The sequence below is a fragment of the Colossoma macropomum genome, unplaced genomic scaffold, assembly GCF_904425465.1.
Source record: "Colossoma macropomum unplaced genomic scaffold, Colossoma_macropomum, whole genome shotgun sequence".
Taxonomy (NCBI): Eukaryota; Metazoa; Chordata; class Actinopteri; order Characiformes; family Serrasalmidae; genus Colossoma; species Colossoma macropomum.
In genome coordinates, this window is record NW_023494792.1 from 22,934,193 (window position 1) to 22,952,454 (window position 18,262).

The following is an 18,262-nucleotide window of genomic DNA, read 5'->3' on the forward strand; positions in this document are numbered from 1 at the left end:
GAAGTGTATTCGCTGTAGAGGAGGTGTAACTTATTTTCACAAAACATGTAATTTGACCAGGGGCACCCAAAACTTTATTATTATTATTATTATTATTATTATTATTATTATTATTATTATCTTTACTTTCACACAACTGTAGTTATAGAATTATGAAATATAATATAAAGAAGACCCAAAAACATACACATATTCTAGCACAATACAACACAATTTGCAAACACAAATTTAATTTTAAAAAATGTAAAAAAAAAAAAAAAAAAACTCGTGCTAGTGGAAAAAAAATAATTATAAATAAGAAATAAGTAAAAAATAATAAATTAAAAAAACTCCCACACAAGCAAAAACAACAACAAAACATATGAAATAAAATACTTTTGTACATAAATATAGGAATTCGATGCAGTTAATGACATCTGTGGGCCTGCAGGTCTGAAGAGTTTAATGCCTCTAAAAGTTCCCTCGCAGAGATTACATTAAATGGTTGTGAATACACTGCCTGATGACTGAGAACTCATTTACGATGGTTTTGAGACTAAAACATTTTGGACTAGAATGTACTTTTTTGATTCATTGATGGTGGAGAGATACATTCAGGATGTTGTGAGGCAAAATAGTCCCACAGAAATATATATTTTTCAGATTTATCACTATTTTACCATCAGAACATTACATATAAAATCTCTGAAGAGGTTCACTGGCTGTTTTGTGTGGTAGATGGAATCCCAGGTTGCTATGAAAATCACTGTAAAGAAAATCTACACTGTAAACTTAAATTAGTTGACTTTACTTAAAAAAATCACCCAAGTTTATTGCCTTAGGTGATCAACATTAAATAACTTTATATATGAGTTATAGTCACTTTTGATCCACACTTTTGCAGCAAGTAAGATTAACTCAAACAGCCCAATCATTTTAAATGGTGTCAATTCAGCGCACAGCGCTACTTCTTCAAATTCTGCTCACTCTTGAATTAGTTTGGTTAAGTTGAATCAAACACTCTTCCTTGTGTAATGTATTAGCATCAGTTATAACAACTCCAATACAATAAAGGGATTGTTTTGTACAGTAATGAATAAATAGCTTAGATTAGACTAGAATCACTCATTTCTGAGGACTCTAATAGCTGATAATAGGCTGAACTGATAAATACCATCATAGTGAGAATAACAACACATGTAAAATATATCCAAACTTCATATTTAACATTTAGAGTACACTATAGCACAAAAATAACATTTTGCAGAGAGAATTATAGTTATACATTTGAAAAATAAGTGTTAATTAACAGGAACCAACAAAACTGCTAAGAATGCTGGGAAGCTTTTTTGGCACAGGACTCTTCAGTCTGTAAGACTTACACAAATTACCAGATCTTAACTAGACCTACCTCAGTAACTCAGGATTATACAAGAAATAGTGAATGTTTTTAGATCTGTATTAGTAATGTCAACAAAGTATTAAAGTAAACCCGAGAAATAAGTTCAGTGCAATTATTATGTTTAACAGTGTGAGTCGGTAAGTTTCTCTTTGATTAACTATTTCATGTCAAACTACTCTGAATGACTTTGTTAACATTATGCAGAAATTTAGAAAGATGGTGGTGTTCCCCTTTAAGTCTGAGTTCACTAAGGGAAGTTTAGCAGAGATGGAAAAGAAGCTGAATGAACGCTGTTTTGTAGATTGGACTTTATCTACTAACTGTAAGTTGCAGCTAGAATTCACAACTAAACAGAAACAGCCAAAACTCCACTGACTCTCCTTCATTCAATTAAACACAACCTCTCACACCCACATCAATTTTATAACACAAATGTAATATCCTCTGTTTAGGAAACACGTTTAACACAAATAACAACAGACAGAAATGTGTCCCTATTCAGCTGAAGGGTATTTGAAGAGAAAGGAGGAAATTTCAACAAAACATGCAAATTATTTACAAGTTTATTGGGCCCTGAAGAAGGAGTGGTTTTCTGCTCTTTACGAGGGTGAGAGATTGTTTCTGAGGACATCATTAAAATGTTGCCTCGGACCACATGAATTAATTACAGCCCTCACCTCTCTCTCTCTCTGTCTCTCTCTCTCTCTCTCCCTTGGCTCTTTTCTCTCACTTCTGACATAATGAAGAAGGAAAGCAATTATGGCAGGATGCTCCGCAAGTGAAAACGAGTGCTGACACAACACACACACACACACACACACTTGTGGACTGAGATAATCAGTGGAGAATGCATGAGGCAATCATAACATGTGACAGTTACATGGGAAATCCTCAAAGGTCTTCCTCTGAATTCCTGGAAAGCCCGCATGAGATCAGTGAACTTGAAAGTTCTTGAAAGGGCTATAAAGACGAGCTGATGTTGAAGCAGCTGAGAGACCTCTAGGTCTGAAACTGAGAGTTGGTAAAAACTTTCCACACAGGTGTGATGCACGCTGGTATGTGGATGTTTGTTCCCTCAGTTGAAAATAAGTAAACACAGCAGTTCTTCAGGGTTACAGCTCTGCAGAGTTTAGAGTTTTCCTTCCTCCACTGCTCTGAATTCAGGTCATGAAGGCCTTGTTAATGAGCTGGTAAGGTGAATCAGACTAGTTTAATGTGGCAGAACACTGAAGTCTGCAGAGCTGTGACCCTCCAGGGCAGAAGCCTGATACATGCTCCAAGTGAACAAACTTAAATATGGCATTTTCCAGGAAATTTTAGTGCACAATTTCTATTTATTTGCTGGATTTAACACACTGGGAGAAAATAAAACTAAACTGAAAAAATAAACAAATATGCCACTAATGTTTTATCTTTTCCCAATATGGCTGAAATTGTGTTCTTTTGGATAAGATACATTCCATAATACATCAACAAATCAAATCAAAAAAAAAAACAAATGATGATAGGTGTCCCAAGACTACTTGTGAGCACTGTGAGTACTTTTTCTTCTACTCAAGTGTATTACTGAGGACAAAGAATCTTTTCACTCAGTTCACATTTACTTCCTAATTCCTTTTTGGGTTTTTGAGTTTCATTTTATCCTTTTTGTATAGGTTCAGCTCCTGGGTGGCTTTCCTGTTGGTTATACCTCTTCTGAGCTTTAGCCTTTTACTTTTAGACCAAAAGGACCCCATAGCACCAAAGCAGCATAGCAAGAACAGCACCTAACAAATTTCAGTTGCTATACTGATGTACAAAGAAGTTCCACTGCGGTTCTACATGCAGTTCTACTCCACTGTAGTTAAGAGATTTTTGACCAGATATCTTTTTCACTCTTACTCAGGTTGCTACTTTTAGTTCTACTCAAATCATCACTTCATAGCAGTAACTTTTAACTGGGAAGGCGTTTAGGTTGTCTAAGCAAAGACATGTAAGAACCATTTTTGGTTTCCTAAAAAAAACTTTTAATGGATGTTTTTTGGAGAACAATTTTTGTGCAAGTTGGAATAACAATGTAAAGGTTCTAGGAAAAACCCCAAAATTGGTATGGAACCTTTACATTATGTGAAGGTTTTTTGAATATTCAAAGGGTCACAATCACAAATCTCTTTATCAAGCATCGTTATTAAAGGAACTAAAAGTGGTTCTATGTCAGCATCACTCAAAGAATATTTTGTGCAACTTTTTATTTTTTTTTTTTCAGTGCACTCTAGAACTCTGGCAGTAATGATATTAATGACACTCGGAGTGACCTCTTAATATTTTGGGACTCAAAAATAGTTTTTAGCTTGTTGTTCTCATTCAGATTCTACATGGAAGTATCAGACCAGGCTTTACTAGCACTAAATAAAACCGCCACTTACACAAGTGAAGCACATAACCACACGACTGCTCAGCCTCTGCAGCCTGACATTTGGTTCATTCAGTATGCTGTAAGTGGATGAAGACTAAATGACTACCAAAGAAGTCAAATAACAAAGCTGTGTTCTATTCAAAGTGCTGAGCAACCTGTCATTTTAGCAACGCTATGGCAATCAATGAGCCGTTCCATTTGGTGAAGTGAGTAAAAACCAAGAGCTGAACTACTACATAGTCATAATGCCCATTGAACATTACTTAACCAGAGACTGTCAGCGTTTGCCAAGGACATTGACACTTTGTTGTAATATGGACCAGGCAGGTTTCTTATTTAGAAGACCCTTGGTCTGGCCAGACGAAAGTTATTTTGGTCTTCAGTTAATCATTATATTAAGAGACATGATGTGTCCGTAATGTGGCATTGTGATGACAGTGTGTACATTAAAAGACTGGGCTGTTAAAAGGATTTGGAAGAGGCCTGACTTGACCAGAGCATTTTGAAAAGCAATCACTAGAGGGCAGCTTTGCTCTTGAAACCTACTTTTGCAAACCTGCTACTAGTGATGAGGGAGTGTGGACAGGTTTAGCAAATGTCTACTTATGTGCTTCAAGTTCATCTGTGGATTTGTTTAGTGCTAAGCCTGGTCAGTTCACTACGTCCACATAGAGTCTGAATTAGAAAACAAGCTAGTCAGTTTGTGAGTGGAAGGTAAAACTGTAAAATGAGTTTACAGCAGCCACTGACTAGAATTAACTCCAGAAACATTCGATCTTAAAATACTGCCCTGTGTGGCAAGACTTCAAGCGGTTATGGTTCAGTCTGATGTTTGTCGGTTTAGCTTTTAACCCATCAAAATCAGAAATTCAATCTGAATAAGTAAAAATGTTATTAATACTAGTAATAACTGTAATTTTCATTTTTGATTTGTTCTTCCTAAACATTAGGAAGAACAATTCGTACTTGCAAATTCACATGATTTGTTAGAATGAAGTGCAAAAAAAAATAGTTCTTACATGTAAAGGTGAAACTATTCTTATTTTTCTGTAAGAACCAAATTTGCTTATGAATTCAATTTTCACTAAATCAGTTCGAACAGGTAGTAATTAGAATCACTTATGAATGTATATTTCATTCTAGTCTTCCTTAAGATTTTCCTCTCCTGAAAATGAACTGGGAAAAGTCATAAAGCCTTAAAACTGAAAACACGAAATTTATACTATTACATTTGACTTTTAAAGTAACAAATCGATATTTACATGTCATTTCTTATATTTCACTAATAACATTTTTACTTCGTCAAATTTTATTTCTTACCTCATAAAGCGTCGGTTGAATCTTAAAACAGTTGGCTGTGTTCAAAACCGCACACCACCACACTAAATAGTATGTGAAAAACAGTACACCACCAGTAGTGGTCCTTTCATTAGTGCAGTATGTTTAGTCGACTAGTGTGCAGTTTGGGACGCAGCCTCAGTCTTTCGGTCTAGTGGGCGTGTTTAACTGTGTCACCAGGCGGCGAACTGATCCTTCCGTCAGAAACAGGAACTGGACCGACGTCAGCTTATATCCCTCCGCCAAATAAACTAGTCACCCAGAGACAGAGTCTTGAATAGTTCCTAAGTCACCAGCAGCAGGTTGTTAAAGTGGATTTCAGGAGCTCTATACTGGACTATATAATACCTACTTCAAATTAATAAACTGTACCAGCCGTTAACATCTGTGCTCACAGCATCGCTCAGCTCTGCGCCGCTCTGTGTACCTGTCGCAGTGTGATGACGCCACGTGTGCGGCTATTTGCATTGTTTTGATCCTTGCAGTTCCTTTTCATAAAATCTACTGAAACGGTCCGTTTCTATCAAACTGCAGGTCAGTGTGCACCTCTGATGTTGCTGTGAGTCGTCTGGAATGCTTTCTTTGCTTGTTGAGACGCTTAATGACCGTAGGGAATGAATTTGTGAGCAGCTTCTGTTCGCTCTCTGCTCCGCTAATGCGTGGCTAAAACGACGAACTGGCTGACTCTCACCCTGCGGTTCGGTTCAGGAGGAGGATCGTGTAGCCGATACACAGCTTTTTGTGTCTTTTTGTGAAGCTTAAAGTCTGAGTTACTTAGCAGAACTTTACACCTCCAGGCTTGCTGAGTCTGAAACACACTCGCTAGCTATAAATATTACTGCAAGGGTTCGCCTGGTGTTACTGCCTGGCCGAAGTGACGGACCATAACACATACTTGTTTAACCTATGTAAGCTAGGTAACGTTAGCTCCCTGCATAACACTACAGGTAGAAGATTTTGAAAATGCTGCCAGAATTAAAACTATAACTAGGTAGGGTGTTCTGATAGCCTAAAAGATTTCATCAGAGAGTAAGCAGTAACACTGAACTGAGTCTGTATAATACTCTTGAAGTAAGGCTGGAATAACATTAAAACACTGTAAAACATTAGAAAAACAAAGATACTACACTGTACTGTACTAATGACATGGCTGTGCACAACAGGACTGCTTCATGGGTAGGACAAATTGTTAAAACAATTTAGCTTGTCTCCAAAAACAAAACTGTCTGTTTTTTTTTTTTATATATTTGTGTGTTGCTAACGTTAGGAGTCTGTTCATCTCTGTATCTCCATCTATTGCATGCAGTACTAATGATTGAGGATGTTATTTTAACTCAACAGGCTCAACTGAACCTTCATACATTTATGGTAACATGAGTGATACTGCTAGGGGTATAACAATACACTTAGCCCACAGTTTGATTCGATTCGATTCATGATACTATGTTTTTGATATGGCATTTTCATGAAAACTGATGACTGTAATCATGTTCTTGCTCAACTAAATAAGAGCTGGGAGGCAGGAGGAGTGCTGGAGGGCGTTGCTGACTGGTGTTGAACTTTGAACAATACAGTTGCATTAGTAGGAATCATTTAAAAAATGTGTGTTTTCCACAGTGCACACTTTTTATATTACATTTTATATTACATTTTGTATTGCAGTGTCACAATGTCACAATGCATTGTTACACCCCTAATACTGACAGCGCAAGAAGCATTTGTGCTTTTGTTGACATTTCAACTGTTCATCGTCTACCCAAACAGTTACAGTTGTGTGGTTGTATAGACCAATGTACAGTAAGGTGAAGGAGTATCTCGAGGGTTAGTTTAATAATGTATATGTGTAGGTGTTTGGCAGTTCACCTCAGTGTGTGACGAGTTAGAGGTCATGGAAGAGCAGAGTGCTTCACCTGGGGCGAACACGGACAACAGCAGCCAGAGGAATGGAGAGGAGGTAACAGTAGCTGATGTGGATTTGGCTTTTATTAACCAACAGTGTAACATAATCACAAATAAAAAGATCAATAAGGCACCCGAATCTTCTTTTAGTAATGTAGCAACGTGTTTGCTTGAACTTGCCTCAATGTATGTCACTTCTCTGCAGAAGACGTTGACCCACAAGAAGAGACTTTTGAGGATGTATTCCCAAATTTACTCTGTCAGTTAACTGTCTCTCTGGCCCTGTAGAAGCCACGCAGGGCAAGCTGGACGAAAGGGAGGAAGAGGAAGAAGCCGTTGAAGGACAGTAATGCCCCCAAAGCTCCATTAACGGGATATGTGCGATTTATGAATGATCGGAGGGAGCAGCTGCGGGCCGAGAGGCCGGATGTTCCCTTTCCAGAGATCACCAGGATGCTTGGCAACGAGTGGAGCAAACTGCCTCCTGATGAGAAACAGGTGAGGATTTAATATTTAAGTAATCTATTGAAATACAGATTGGAGTAACACGTGGTCTGTCCCAGGGCTGCATGATATGGACTATATTGTGTTCAGGTGTGTATATATTGTATTTTACCATACACATAAAATGAACACTTGTGTTGTGATTACATTTGTGCAAGATGTGAACACCTTGAGGTATGTTAAAATGAATTGGCAAATGAATGATCTAAAAGGGGTACACACAATTCTGTATTATTTTGGTCAAATAGGTCAGTTTTGGTAAATTAGATGAATGTCTTGATTCATCAAACACCCAAAGAAACAGTCATGGAAATGTTACTGTTATGGATGCTCGCAACGCACAGTAAAAAATACATTAAAAGTATTGCAGTAAACCATAAACAATGCATACAGAATAATAAATAATTACTTATTTTTTTATTGCATCCAAATGTTTGTTGGGCAACCCTACAATCTTAGAAACCTTTTTAAAAAGGGTTCTATATAGCACTAAACAGGTTCTGCTGTTGTCGTGATACAAGCTTGTAACAATAGAAGAACTCTTTTTGGTGCTATATAGAGCACTTTTCAGAAAGCTTCTATATAGAACCATATGCAGCACATTCTCCGTCAGTCTGAAGAACCCTTTCAGTATGCAAGGAATCCCTTAACCCTTGATTAAACCCTTAATCAAGGTTTCTTTGAGTGTTCATGGTTCTTCATAGAACCATTTTCTTTATTCAAGAATCCTTGAAAAACAATCTACGTTAAGTGTGTAGTCTATACCTTGAGAAAACAATTACAATTACTGCCAGTGACTTTCCTCTTCTTCGTGATGACATCAGTCTCTTATGCTTGTTGCATAGTTGTTTGTTACTTTCATGTGCTGAGATATGCTCTCACCCCCTCCCCACCCCAAATCTAAAGACCAACAAATTCTGAATTCTCACCATGCAAATGCTGGACTCGTATCCCTCAGACAGGCTCACTTGTAAAATAACTCTCTCTCTCTCTATGTGTCTCTCCATGCAGCGATATTTAGATGAGGCAGAGAAAGACAAAGAGCGCTACATGAGGGAGTTGGAGAAGTATCAGCAGACGGAGGCCTATAAGCACTTCACCAGGAAGGTGCAAGAGAAGCAGAAGGGGAAGAGACACCGAGGAGGTACAAACACCCAGTTCCTGCAGTTAGCTGCTTAGCAGGCTGTTAGAGATTTATTTTTTTGTGGAGTGTGGAATCAAGTCTTTGTACTGTTTTAGCCAAGTGTGTTTTACTTAAAGTAAAACCAAAATATTAGTCGAGATTTAGTTAGTATTGTCTTGTGTTCCATCACTGATGACCGTGTTTGTTATAATTGATTGGTATTTCATATTTATTATAATTGAAATTATTTTTTCTATAATTAGTGCTTATGCACATTTATTCAGGTTGACTAAAAGTAATTCAGTGTATCAAATGAATAGAATCACACCTCTCATTATTACAGACTGAAAACAAACAGTATATTGTGCATTAGAGGACAAGGTTAAAAGATATTTTAAAGCTCCAAAATGTACTAATTATTTTTCTGTATCTGCTTTTGAAATGCCCTCCAGTGCAGAGGCCAGATAAGCTTCTCACATGCCTTAGTCTCTTATCTGTTGAAGATGCAAGGAAGGCTTCAAGCAGGAAACATTAATCAGCTGCTACTGCTCTTAAAGCTCTTTCTCTCTGTAACAGATGTGGGTCGGCAGTCAGCCAGGGAAGCTCTTCATGAGGTAAGAGAAGCTTGCATTCCAGCCCAAACACACGACAGCACTTTGTCTTGGAGCACATACAAAACGAGTTGCCTTTTCTCTTAATCGTTTGTTGTTTATGTCACACCAGGCCCAGATTTATTCACTTCAGATGCCCAGAACTGAACCTGTTGCAGCAACAGTAAATGCTGGAGCTCTGTTTTCATTCAGCTTTAGGAAATTAAATTATGTCATTACCAAGTGCTTAGCCACCAGCTGCTTGAGCTTGAATGGGAGTGAGCAATGTTGGGGCTTAATGAAATTAGAGTCCTTTAGATTCGCAAGTGCACAAAGCATTGTGGTCTTCAGACTTAATCACCTAGTTGTGGGTGTGTATGTCACTCGGCATTAACAGCATTGAGTACATCCTTGGTCAACAAAGGCTCTTCAGAAAAGCCATAGAGCGCTCTGTTGTTAAGATGTTTTACACTGTGCACACTAGAAATGTTTGTCCTTTCTTTCTTTCTTTCTCTCTCTCTCTCTCTCTCTCTCTCTCTCTCTCTCTCTCTCTCTCTCTCTCTCTCTCTCTCTCGCTCTCGTTCGCTGTCAGAACGATGGAGTGATAAAGGATCGCTCTGTGTTTGACATTCCCATCTTCACTGAGGAGTTCCTCAATCATAGCAAAGGTAAGCACTTGAGTCCAGGCTGTAGACAGATTCAGTAGGGCTGCACAACATATGAGTGGCCAATGTGTTATTTGTCCATAATTGGAAAAACATATTAATTTCGACCCAGTAATGAATTATTGTCAGCAATTACAACCAACATTTTGTGTAGAAGCACTTCTAGTCTCCCATGGTTGTGGACCCCACCGCAGGCCCTGTTAGCGTTGAGTTTTAGTGTCATAGCCACCGATGGCTGTAATGTACTGACATAAACAGTGAAAGAAAACAGCAATTACATTGACTTTCATCACAGACTGTATTTTAGTTATTTCATTTTTTTAAAATCAAAATAGTGCAACAAATGGTTTACAACAAATTACCTGACACATTTATACAACCCTTATTACAATGCATTCCAAAGTAGGCAGAGACAATTAAGGCTGTTCAGATCTAACAGGACCCGTATCATGGAAAAACGAATTTCCCTCGCATTATAAAAATGTTAAAGTGTAAGGTTGTACGTGAACACTGTTAAAGTTTCTAAACAAATAATGCATTCTGCATTCCATATATGGAAATGAAACTGCAAATACAGTGTGTTTTGAATTAATTGCTTTTGACGATGTCACGATACTAATGCAGATACATAGCTCCACTTGTTTAGCCTACAGTAGTTTAGCCCCGCCCATTCGCGTTAAAAGAATGTTTCAGTCTGGACTGATCATTTACACATACCAGTCTTAAAGACACCTGTTTAATTCTAAGGGGATAGGGGATAAAGAGAGGTTGGAAAATGGTCATATAAAAATGACTTATGGCTGTTGATGGGCATATAAAACAACAAGAATGTCATAAGTGAAACACAAGGGAAAAAATAAAACAAGAAATGTAGGATATGAGCATTTAAACCTTTGAATTATGATTTGAGATACAGATAGAGATGACAGATGACATTTCTGTTTACCTAGATAGCAGTGATGCTATGGAGATGAGATCAATATTTTAGTATTTTGAAGTCATTGCTTAGTTACGTGTTTTATTAGATAATTTGACTGTTTATTAAATGCTCAAGTTCATGTTTTACACTCAAGTTCCATCACGTTTAGAACTGATGGTTCAGTAAGGTATTTTATTGTTTGACAAATTTGATAAAGTTCATTTGTATAGATTTATAGAGACAACATTTCTTATCCCCATGAATTAGCCAAACCTGTTCTCCTGTTATCTCCATGTGCAAGTTTGTCTGAGCAATGCTGTGGTAGATGATATTAGTGTAGTATGATGTAAATTATCAGTTATTGTATTGGGCCCACAAATTTCTGAAAACTTCTGTGTGTCTCTAAAATTCATGCATTTACAGTGTCAGGAGTGTATGTGTATCTGTGCACATGCATTATCCAGTCACAGTCCGTTTCCCCTCTGGAACAGCTGTCTTATTGACCGACTATGTGTTTCTTTGAATTGTATTTAGCTGGATGCTTTTTTGTGGTCAGTCTTTTACAAAATTTCTTGATTTTTGTCACAAGGTCGCACACTAGATGAGTAAACAGAGAGAGGACCTCAGCGATGAATCAGCACTCAAAATCCCAAATCTCACCCTTATCATGACCCAAACAGACCTTAAACTGAACTGGACTCATTTGTGCTTTTACATACCTAAGAACGTAGCAAAAATGCAAACTACAGATGAAAACGTGGTTAGGAAACATACTATTCTGCAGTTTGAGCTGTATGCTAAAAACTGGCAGCTGGTGTGAAATTCTTATTAAGATCCTGTGGCTGTTTTTTCATGGTTGTTGCGCTAAAATGCTTGATTTTGCATCTGCTTTTTTTTAACATCTGCAGCATTATCTGCATTTAGTTTGTTTTGAGAGGGAATAAAACTGGAGAAATTTGAGGTGGTTGAATGTAGCCTAGTTAGTCCCTGGCACAAACTACATAGGAACTATATAAGTGTACTTCTGAGAAACGAGGACATACAAACTTACAGGATCAAGGTTTAAAAACATTTTAACACTTGAAATTCTCAGAGTTTTTAATATTTTACCTTGAAATTGTCTTCAAAATAAGTACCATATTTCTGGAGTCAAATATTCAGGAAAGGTGAGTAAAAGAAGTAAAACAAAGTGATATATATATTTATCCTGTCTGTTCTCTATCACTTCTTTTTCCCAACAGGGCGATTAGTGCCTTTAAAGCATTGTCAAGTTACTTTACTTATCAATATCCGATTACATTGCCTTAGCACACAGGATCTAATGTTCTTTTCAACAGTAAACACAATCATCCTTAAAAATGCACAGAAAATCATTAAAATGAAGATGCATGCTTACAGTAATTGTCTCTCTCTCTGTCTCTGTCTCTTTGCTGTTGTATTAGTAAACTTTACTGGACATGAGAAACGTCCTGATGTTTGCTACGGTGAGTGTAAATCTGGTGTGTGTTTTGTTCACAGCTCGTGAGGCGGAGTTGCGACAGCTGCGTAAGACCAACATGGAGTATGAGGAGCGGAACGCAGCTCTGCAGAAGCATGTGGAGAGCATGAGGAGCGCAGTGGAGCGACTTGAGGGAGATGTGCTGCAAGAGCGCACGCGCAACAGCCTGCTGCAGCAGCATCTCGACACACTCCGCTCTGCACTCACACACAGCTTCTCCAGTGTGCCCTTGCCTGGTGAGACACACAAATTCTCACAGAACCGCACAACAGAGTGCCGCTCTAAGAGCAGTCCGCTTGTTCGTACAGATATTATCTGCTCACATCACTCTTGTCTTTAGTAGTGAAAGCAGTGACTTTTAGCTTTTTAGTGACCGTAGAATAGCACAGTGAATGCGTGGAATGGAGGCTTCACAGTGAGATTTCTAGAAAAGACTAAAGCATTAAAATTAGATCTTTTATGTTATTTAAGTGGTAATGGTTTGAGAACTTTAATTATCCCACAAGGTATGTGGGAGTTACTCGCTGGCTTCTCCAAGATACTATATCAAATATACTGAATTTGGAGCCTTTTACCCCGTAAAGTAGTCAGTTGGTTGAGACATGTGAATGTATGAGGCAAATGGAGCTAAAAAGTAATGAAAGTATATGTCAGCCAAAATCTCCAATGCGTATGTGTATTTAATATCACTATATACAGTTATCACAGAGAAGAAAGTCCTATTTTCTCCAGCCCCGTTTGAAATTAATTAGCCATGGGGCTCTCACAGTCTTTATATAGCTAGCTAGCTAACTGCTCCTGCCTGAACTGTGCCTTGCCCAAATGGTCCCCCATTGAACAGAGTTGTTACTGGTATATTACTGTGGCGTGTTCATGTGGAAATATGTTGTACACAAGCTGTCTATGTAGTTACCTTTAGCAGCACTTTGGCAAGCGAAAAAACATACTAATAATGAACTGTTTTTCAGTCTAATTCATCTGTGATTGGGGCCACATGCTCTGCATTTGTGTGAGCAAAAAGTAAGCTGTTGTAGCCAGGGACATCAGGCATTAGGCAGTGCCTACTCTATTTTGTATATTAGGTTTTTCATAAACCCTTTGTTTAAGACTGCCATCTGCACATATAAATCAGAGAAGCCATGTATTTGATGATGCTGTCGTGTGAAGTTTGTGCTCATGTGTTTGTGCTGTGTTCCTGCAGGCAGCGGAGAAACTGCCAGTGTGGACTCCATTGATAGTTACATGAAGAAGCTCCACAGTATCGTGGTGTCCAACCCTCAGGAGCACGAGCACCTTATTAGTGTGGTCCGGGACGTGGTCAACCGCCTCGACAGGTAACCGCTACACTCCTGCACTATTTATCACTCAAAAAAATGCAATTTTCACCAGCTTTTTTTTTTTACATTGATAGGTCCATTACTTTAGTTATCTGGAATTATAACTAACTATCACAAAATAAGTAACTACTCTTACTCTTAGTGGATTCATTTTTGGAGTTAAAATAAGAAACTAAAGCGAGCAAGGCTTCCTCTGAAGCAGTGGTGTCTGAGAAAGTCCTGGTGAGTGATCTAGTGTTCAGATGTTCTTGGAAGCCTTGATGAATTGAATCAGGTGTGTTGGACTAGAGTTGAAACTAAACTTAAACTAGATCACCAGGATGGGACCTGACCACCCCTGCTTTAGATCTCTGTTTTATGATGATGACATGAATTACACACAGAAGGAGAGAATTCTCATTGTTTTTTATGATTGATGGACTTGTTATGAAATAAAATTTTGTGAGGTATTACTGATGGGTTTGAAGTCAGGTCTGTACCTGATGCAGGCTGTGATTGATCTCTTTGCAGGTAATTGAGGAGTTCTGATGGCAGGACTGTGGAACCTGAGCTTCCTTGAGCTCCGTTTTATTTCCAACCAATTTTTAAGACTTGTTTTACTAGACACACCTGTTATGATATTGATAATTTATTTCTTTTTTTCTACAGTGCTATTTTTATCTGTTTTGGTTTCACGTTTCAGCAGTTGTATATTTACTCAAATGTTTACCATGCTTGTCCTTAATGATTTTCTATGGCCGCGGAAAACGGTGCTTCAGCATGTTCTGTACTTTTTATTTAAAGGAAGGTTTTAGATTTTAGGTATTTTTATTTCCCTTGTATGAAGTTAAGAAGTGAGATTTTGTATTTATGTTAAAGGAAACTGATTGAACATGTAATTGGTGTATTTGTGCTCTGTCACTCTTCTCTGTGCAGCATTACAGAAAAAGCATACTGCAGTGAGTAATAAATTGCATTTGCAGTGAGTGTTGGTCTTCTTTCTCGAAAAGGAGTTGTGTATGTGATGTACTCATGAAGAGAAGCACAGGTGATTGTTGTGATGTTGCTCTCTCTGCAGCTTGCATGTACCACAGGATCTGCTGCAGGAGAAGGCCAGTAACAGATTCTGCTCTCCGCTCACTGAGCTAGCTGTCCATTTCAGTTCAGATGGACTCTTAAAGCTGCTGCTTTCTCAGGGTGAGAGGTGGAGAAGCAGCAGTTCAAATAGAATCAAAGCACAGCCTGTTTTTATATACATTACTGTTCGAAAGTATGAAATCTGTGTTTCAATCATATGAACCCAATTTAGTCACAAATATGTAGATTTTAAATCATTTGTAGGAAGCTGTAAAAATGAAGAAATTTTAGATCCAGAATGGTGAACACAGCTGTCAAATATTTCAAAATGACTGAGAAATCTGTACAGCATCGAGAATGATATAATAAAATCATAGTAATTACCATCCAGAATGCCTCATAAAGCATGTATGAACAGATCAACATTATTTAAATATACAGTGTTTATGTACTTGTTGAAATAAAGGAAAACGCAAGCTTTTAATATGGTTAGTGGCTTAAACACTTTGAGCAGTGCTATATACCTAATAACACCACTTATCCCTTTTTTTAAATTCTTTTTAAGTCATGTTTACAGATGTAGAGTGTTCCAAATTTGATAAAGTGACGAACATTTTCAGGGACACAGTCCATCCTGTTCCTCAGCTGTTTTCAAAAGAAAAACAAGATGACAACACTTGGATGTTTAAAATATTAAGTTTATCTTAATGTATGCTTGCTTTAAAAAAGTTTGAATCGTTTTATTGTTTTTCTTTAAATGTTTTATTAAAGCTACATTTCTCTGCTTGGCCTCTGGGTGATTGTGTACATCACTAAATACAGACCAGGCATTATCCTGTGTAAAACACAGAAGTAAATCAAACAGTGGTGGAAGTAACCACTGTAGCTGCTGTAGATCTCCGTTAGTGAACTCGGAGCTGCTCTGAGATGCTGCAGGTTACATTCTGGTTACCCTTCACTGAATGACTGTTTTACTTAACATTAAACTACAATTAGCTACAGAGTTTTGTTTAAGCAGTCTTTTAGGGTGTCTAATTTTTCACTGAAAAAAGCAGCATTAACCTCAATTAGAGCAAACATATATGACACATGTCCAATTCATTTGAATCCTGAATTTATTCATTCAAACCCTGAATTTTGATTTGATTAACTAGTCTTATATTCATTTAGTCTACTATTGTGTGACCAACTCTTAATTATTTACTATTTATGAGCACCACATGCCCCCATTCTTTCAGTCTATCTTTTCAGTTTTTGCAGTCTATCGGTACAGCTTTTGTGTGAGATCCCTGTTAGAACATGGCAGATATTTACATCTAAGACCTGATTTTATACATTTTATTATTTAGTGTTTGTGAGGTCTAAAGCTTTCATGATGATTGTAGAAATTCATCAGCAGCTGACAGAATAAAAGCATCTATCATGTTTCCATGCAAACTTACAAATTAGTATTGCTTCCAATCGTTTGGCCTGTAGTACAGCATTATAGTTGACTAACCAGTTGATCTTCAGGTGCAGGTCGTTCAGGTCATTCGAGTGGACCAAATGACTCTACAACAACTTAAAACAAACTAGTTTAAAGGCCGGAAAATGCTGGTGAGTAAAAATAAAATATTACTACGCTGACAAAGATTTCAGCGTTTGTGGGAGTTGAGTGTTAAACACATCTGTAAATGCTCGCTCTTTAACCAGTTAAAGTAAACTAATGTCGCATTAAGGGCAGATTTATGAAGGGGAGCTACAGTAACAAATACGCCTACAATATATAAGGAGTAACGAGGCTGAAACTTCTCATTCGAATTTTCCCGTCTACCTTAGAACGTCGCAATAGCGGTATTTCGCCGGTAGATGGCGATAATGAACCGATTCGTAAAATCAAGCCATGTGTAATAATGAGAAACAGAGTTGGGCCTGTGTGCTGAAGAACTGCAACAGGGGGCAGAACGTCTGTTCAACTCACACCAAATCATGAGAATCAGAATAAAAGATCATTAAAAACATAGTTAATAGAAAAAGAACCTTTCTTGATCCTCACCCAGTGAACAAGGGATATGACAACACTGTGAGAACTGAACTCCTGCTAGATGATTTTTGCATATGATGTGTTGAATATCATGATCAGGTCTGACACACAGTAGTGCCAAATTACAGTGACATGTTTATACTGTGATCATCTAAATATCACACATTGGCCTTTACGCACGCGTGTTGTATAGTGATGCATTGTGTGTGTGTGAAGGCTGAATGATCATCGAACAGTCAGCAGAATCTCATATTACGAGATGCTATACAAATTAATAGTATATTCTTGAAGTGTGCAATTACATATTTCCACCAGAGAGAAAAAAATCCTTCATAGTGTTGCTTTAATATGAGATTCCACAGACTGATAGAGTTTGGTCTTCAGGACTTGCTCACAGTGCACAGTCACCCTTTACTTGTGTATAAAGGCAAATGTGTGATACTTGGTCACAGCAAAAACATGCTACTGTGACTGCAGTATTAGTAGAGGTCAGTTCTCACAGTGTTGTCATGTTACGTATTCATTGGTTGAGCATTAACAAAGGTTCTTTTTGTCTTACAAGCCATACTTTTAGTGGTCTGTTATTTTGAGGGTTACAACTTCATAAAGTTTAAAAGATTTAAAAAATATCATAATGTGATAAGTTTTAAAAATGCGTATGAGCAATAATTATGCTTGCAATGTTATTGCTTTTCATGTGCCTTTCTGATGGGGTCCTATTACATACAACACACTAAAAATGTTAATACTCTGAAAACATTGAAGAGTTTGTGCTAGCTCTGTAAGATGCGGAAAAAAATCTGTAGATAAAATTTCCATTTGTGAACAACTTTCTGATGTAATTATGAAGCGTGTTCAATTACAGAACAGGCATTATCGCAGAACCCCATTGCGTTTTTGGTAATTTAGCCCAAAGTTCTCCATTCTTGTAGATTTTTGAGATCATTCTTGAGATCATGATAGTATTTAATTATTAGCCAATGAGCTGAATTAAATGTTTTGGAGCAGAACAAAACAAAACTGTTGAGTACACAAATACTAACCGAATGTTCAGTCTTCTTTTTTTTGCAGTTGTAGATGACATGATACATTGATAATGGATTCAGCTTCATGATGGATTTAAAGTACACCACAGTGACATGGTGAAGTGTAGAAAAAGTGAACTTTTATGTTCTGGACCAGGAACAGTGAGAGTTTGATGGGCAGCGAGATGTCACAAGTCCATCTGATCACTCTGGCATCACCGGCAGCAGTCGTGCCAGTTGAAGCAGATGTTCGGGATGGAAGCGTGCTTCTTGGCTGCACTGCTGCTTCAGCAGAGCCACGACCGACATTAGCTGCTCCACACACTACAAAACACAACTTGCAGAAGAACAGCAGATTTCTTGATTGGCTTGTGATCACTCTGAAGTGCGACTATTTAAAAAACAAAACAAAATTGCTCCTAGAAAATGTCTGAGTATAAGTGCTAAAGCTAGCACCTACAGTACATAATAGCCTCTCTGTTATGATGGCCATTTCCTGTCCAGCAGCA

At 37.7% G+C, this 18,262-nt stretch overlaps 1 protein-coding gene across 3 annotated transcripts; it reads left to right on the forward strand.

Moving 5' to 3' along the window:
• The first annotated feature begins 5,367 nt into the window (after positions 1-5,367).
• On the forward strand, positions 5,368-14,614 carry hmg20a (high mobility group 20A). 3 transcript variants are annotated; one of them, XM_036576586.1, is made up of 9 exons: positions 5,373-5,648; positions 6,962-7,068; positions 7,302-7,511; positions 8,529-8,661; positions 9,217-9,254; positions 9,823-9,898; positions 12,333-12,548; positions 13,514-13,646; positions 14,160-14,614. In XM_036576586.1, exons 2-9 carry the CDS (start codon positions 7,003-7,005, stop codon positions 14,161-14,163), a joined length of 876 nt encoding a protein of 291 aa, XP_036432479.1. In that variant the 5' UTR covers positions 5,373-5,648; positions 6,962-7,002; the 3' UTR covers positions 14,164-14,614. The 3 variants fall into 3 exon arrangements, with proteins under 3 accessions (XP_036432481.1, XP_036432480.1, XP_036432479.1); XM_036576588.1 differs by lacking the exon at positions 6,962-7,068 and having other exon boundaries at positions 5,368-5,648; XM_036576587.1 differs by lacking the exon at positions 14,160-14,614 and having other exon boundaries at positions 5,371-5,648; positions 13,514-13,650.
• The last annotated feature ends 3,648 nt before the right edge of the window (positions 14,615-18,262 follow it).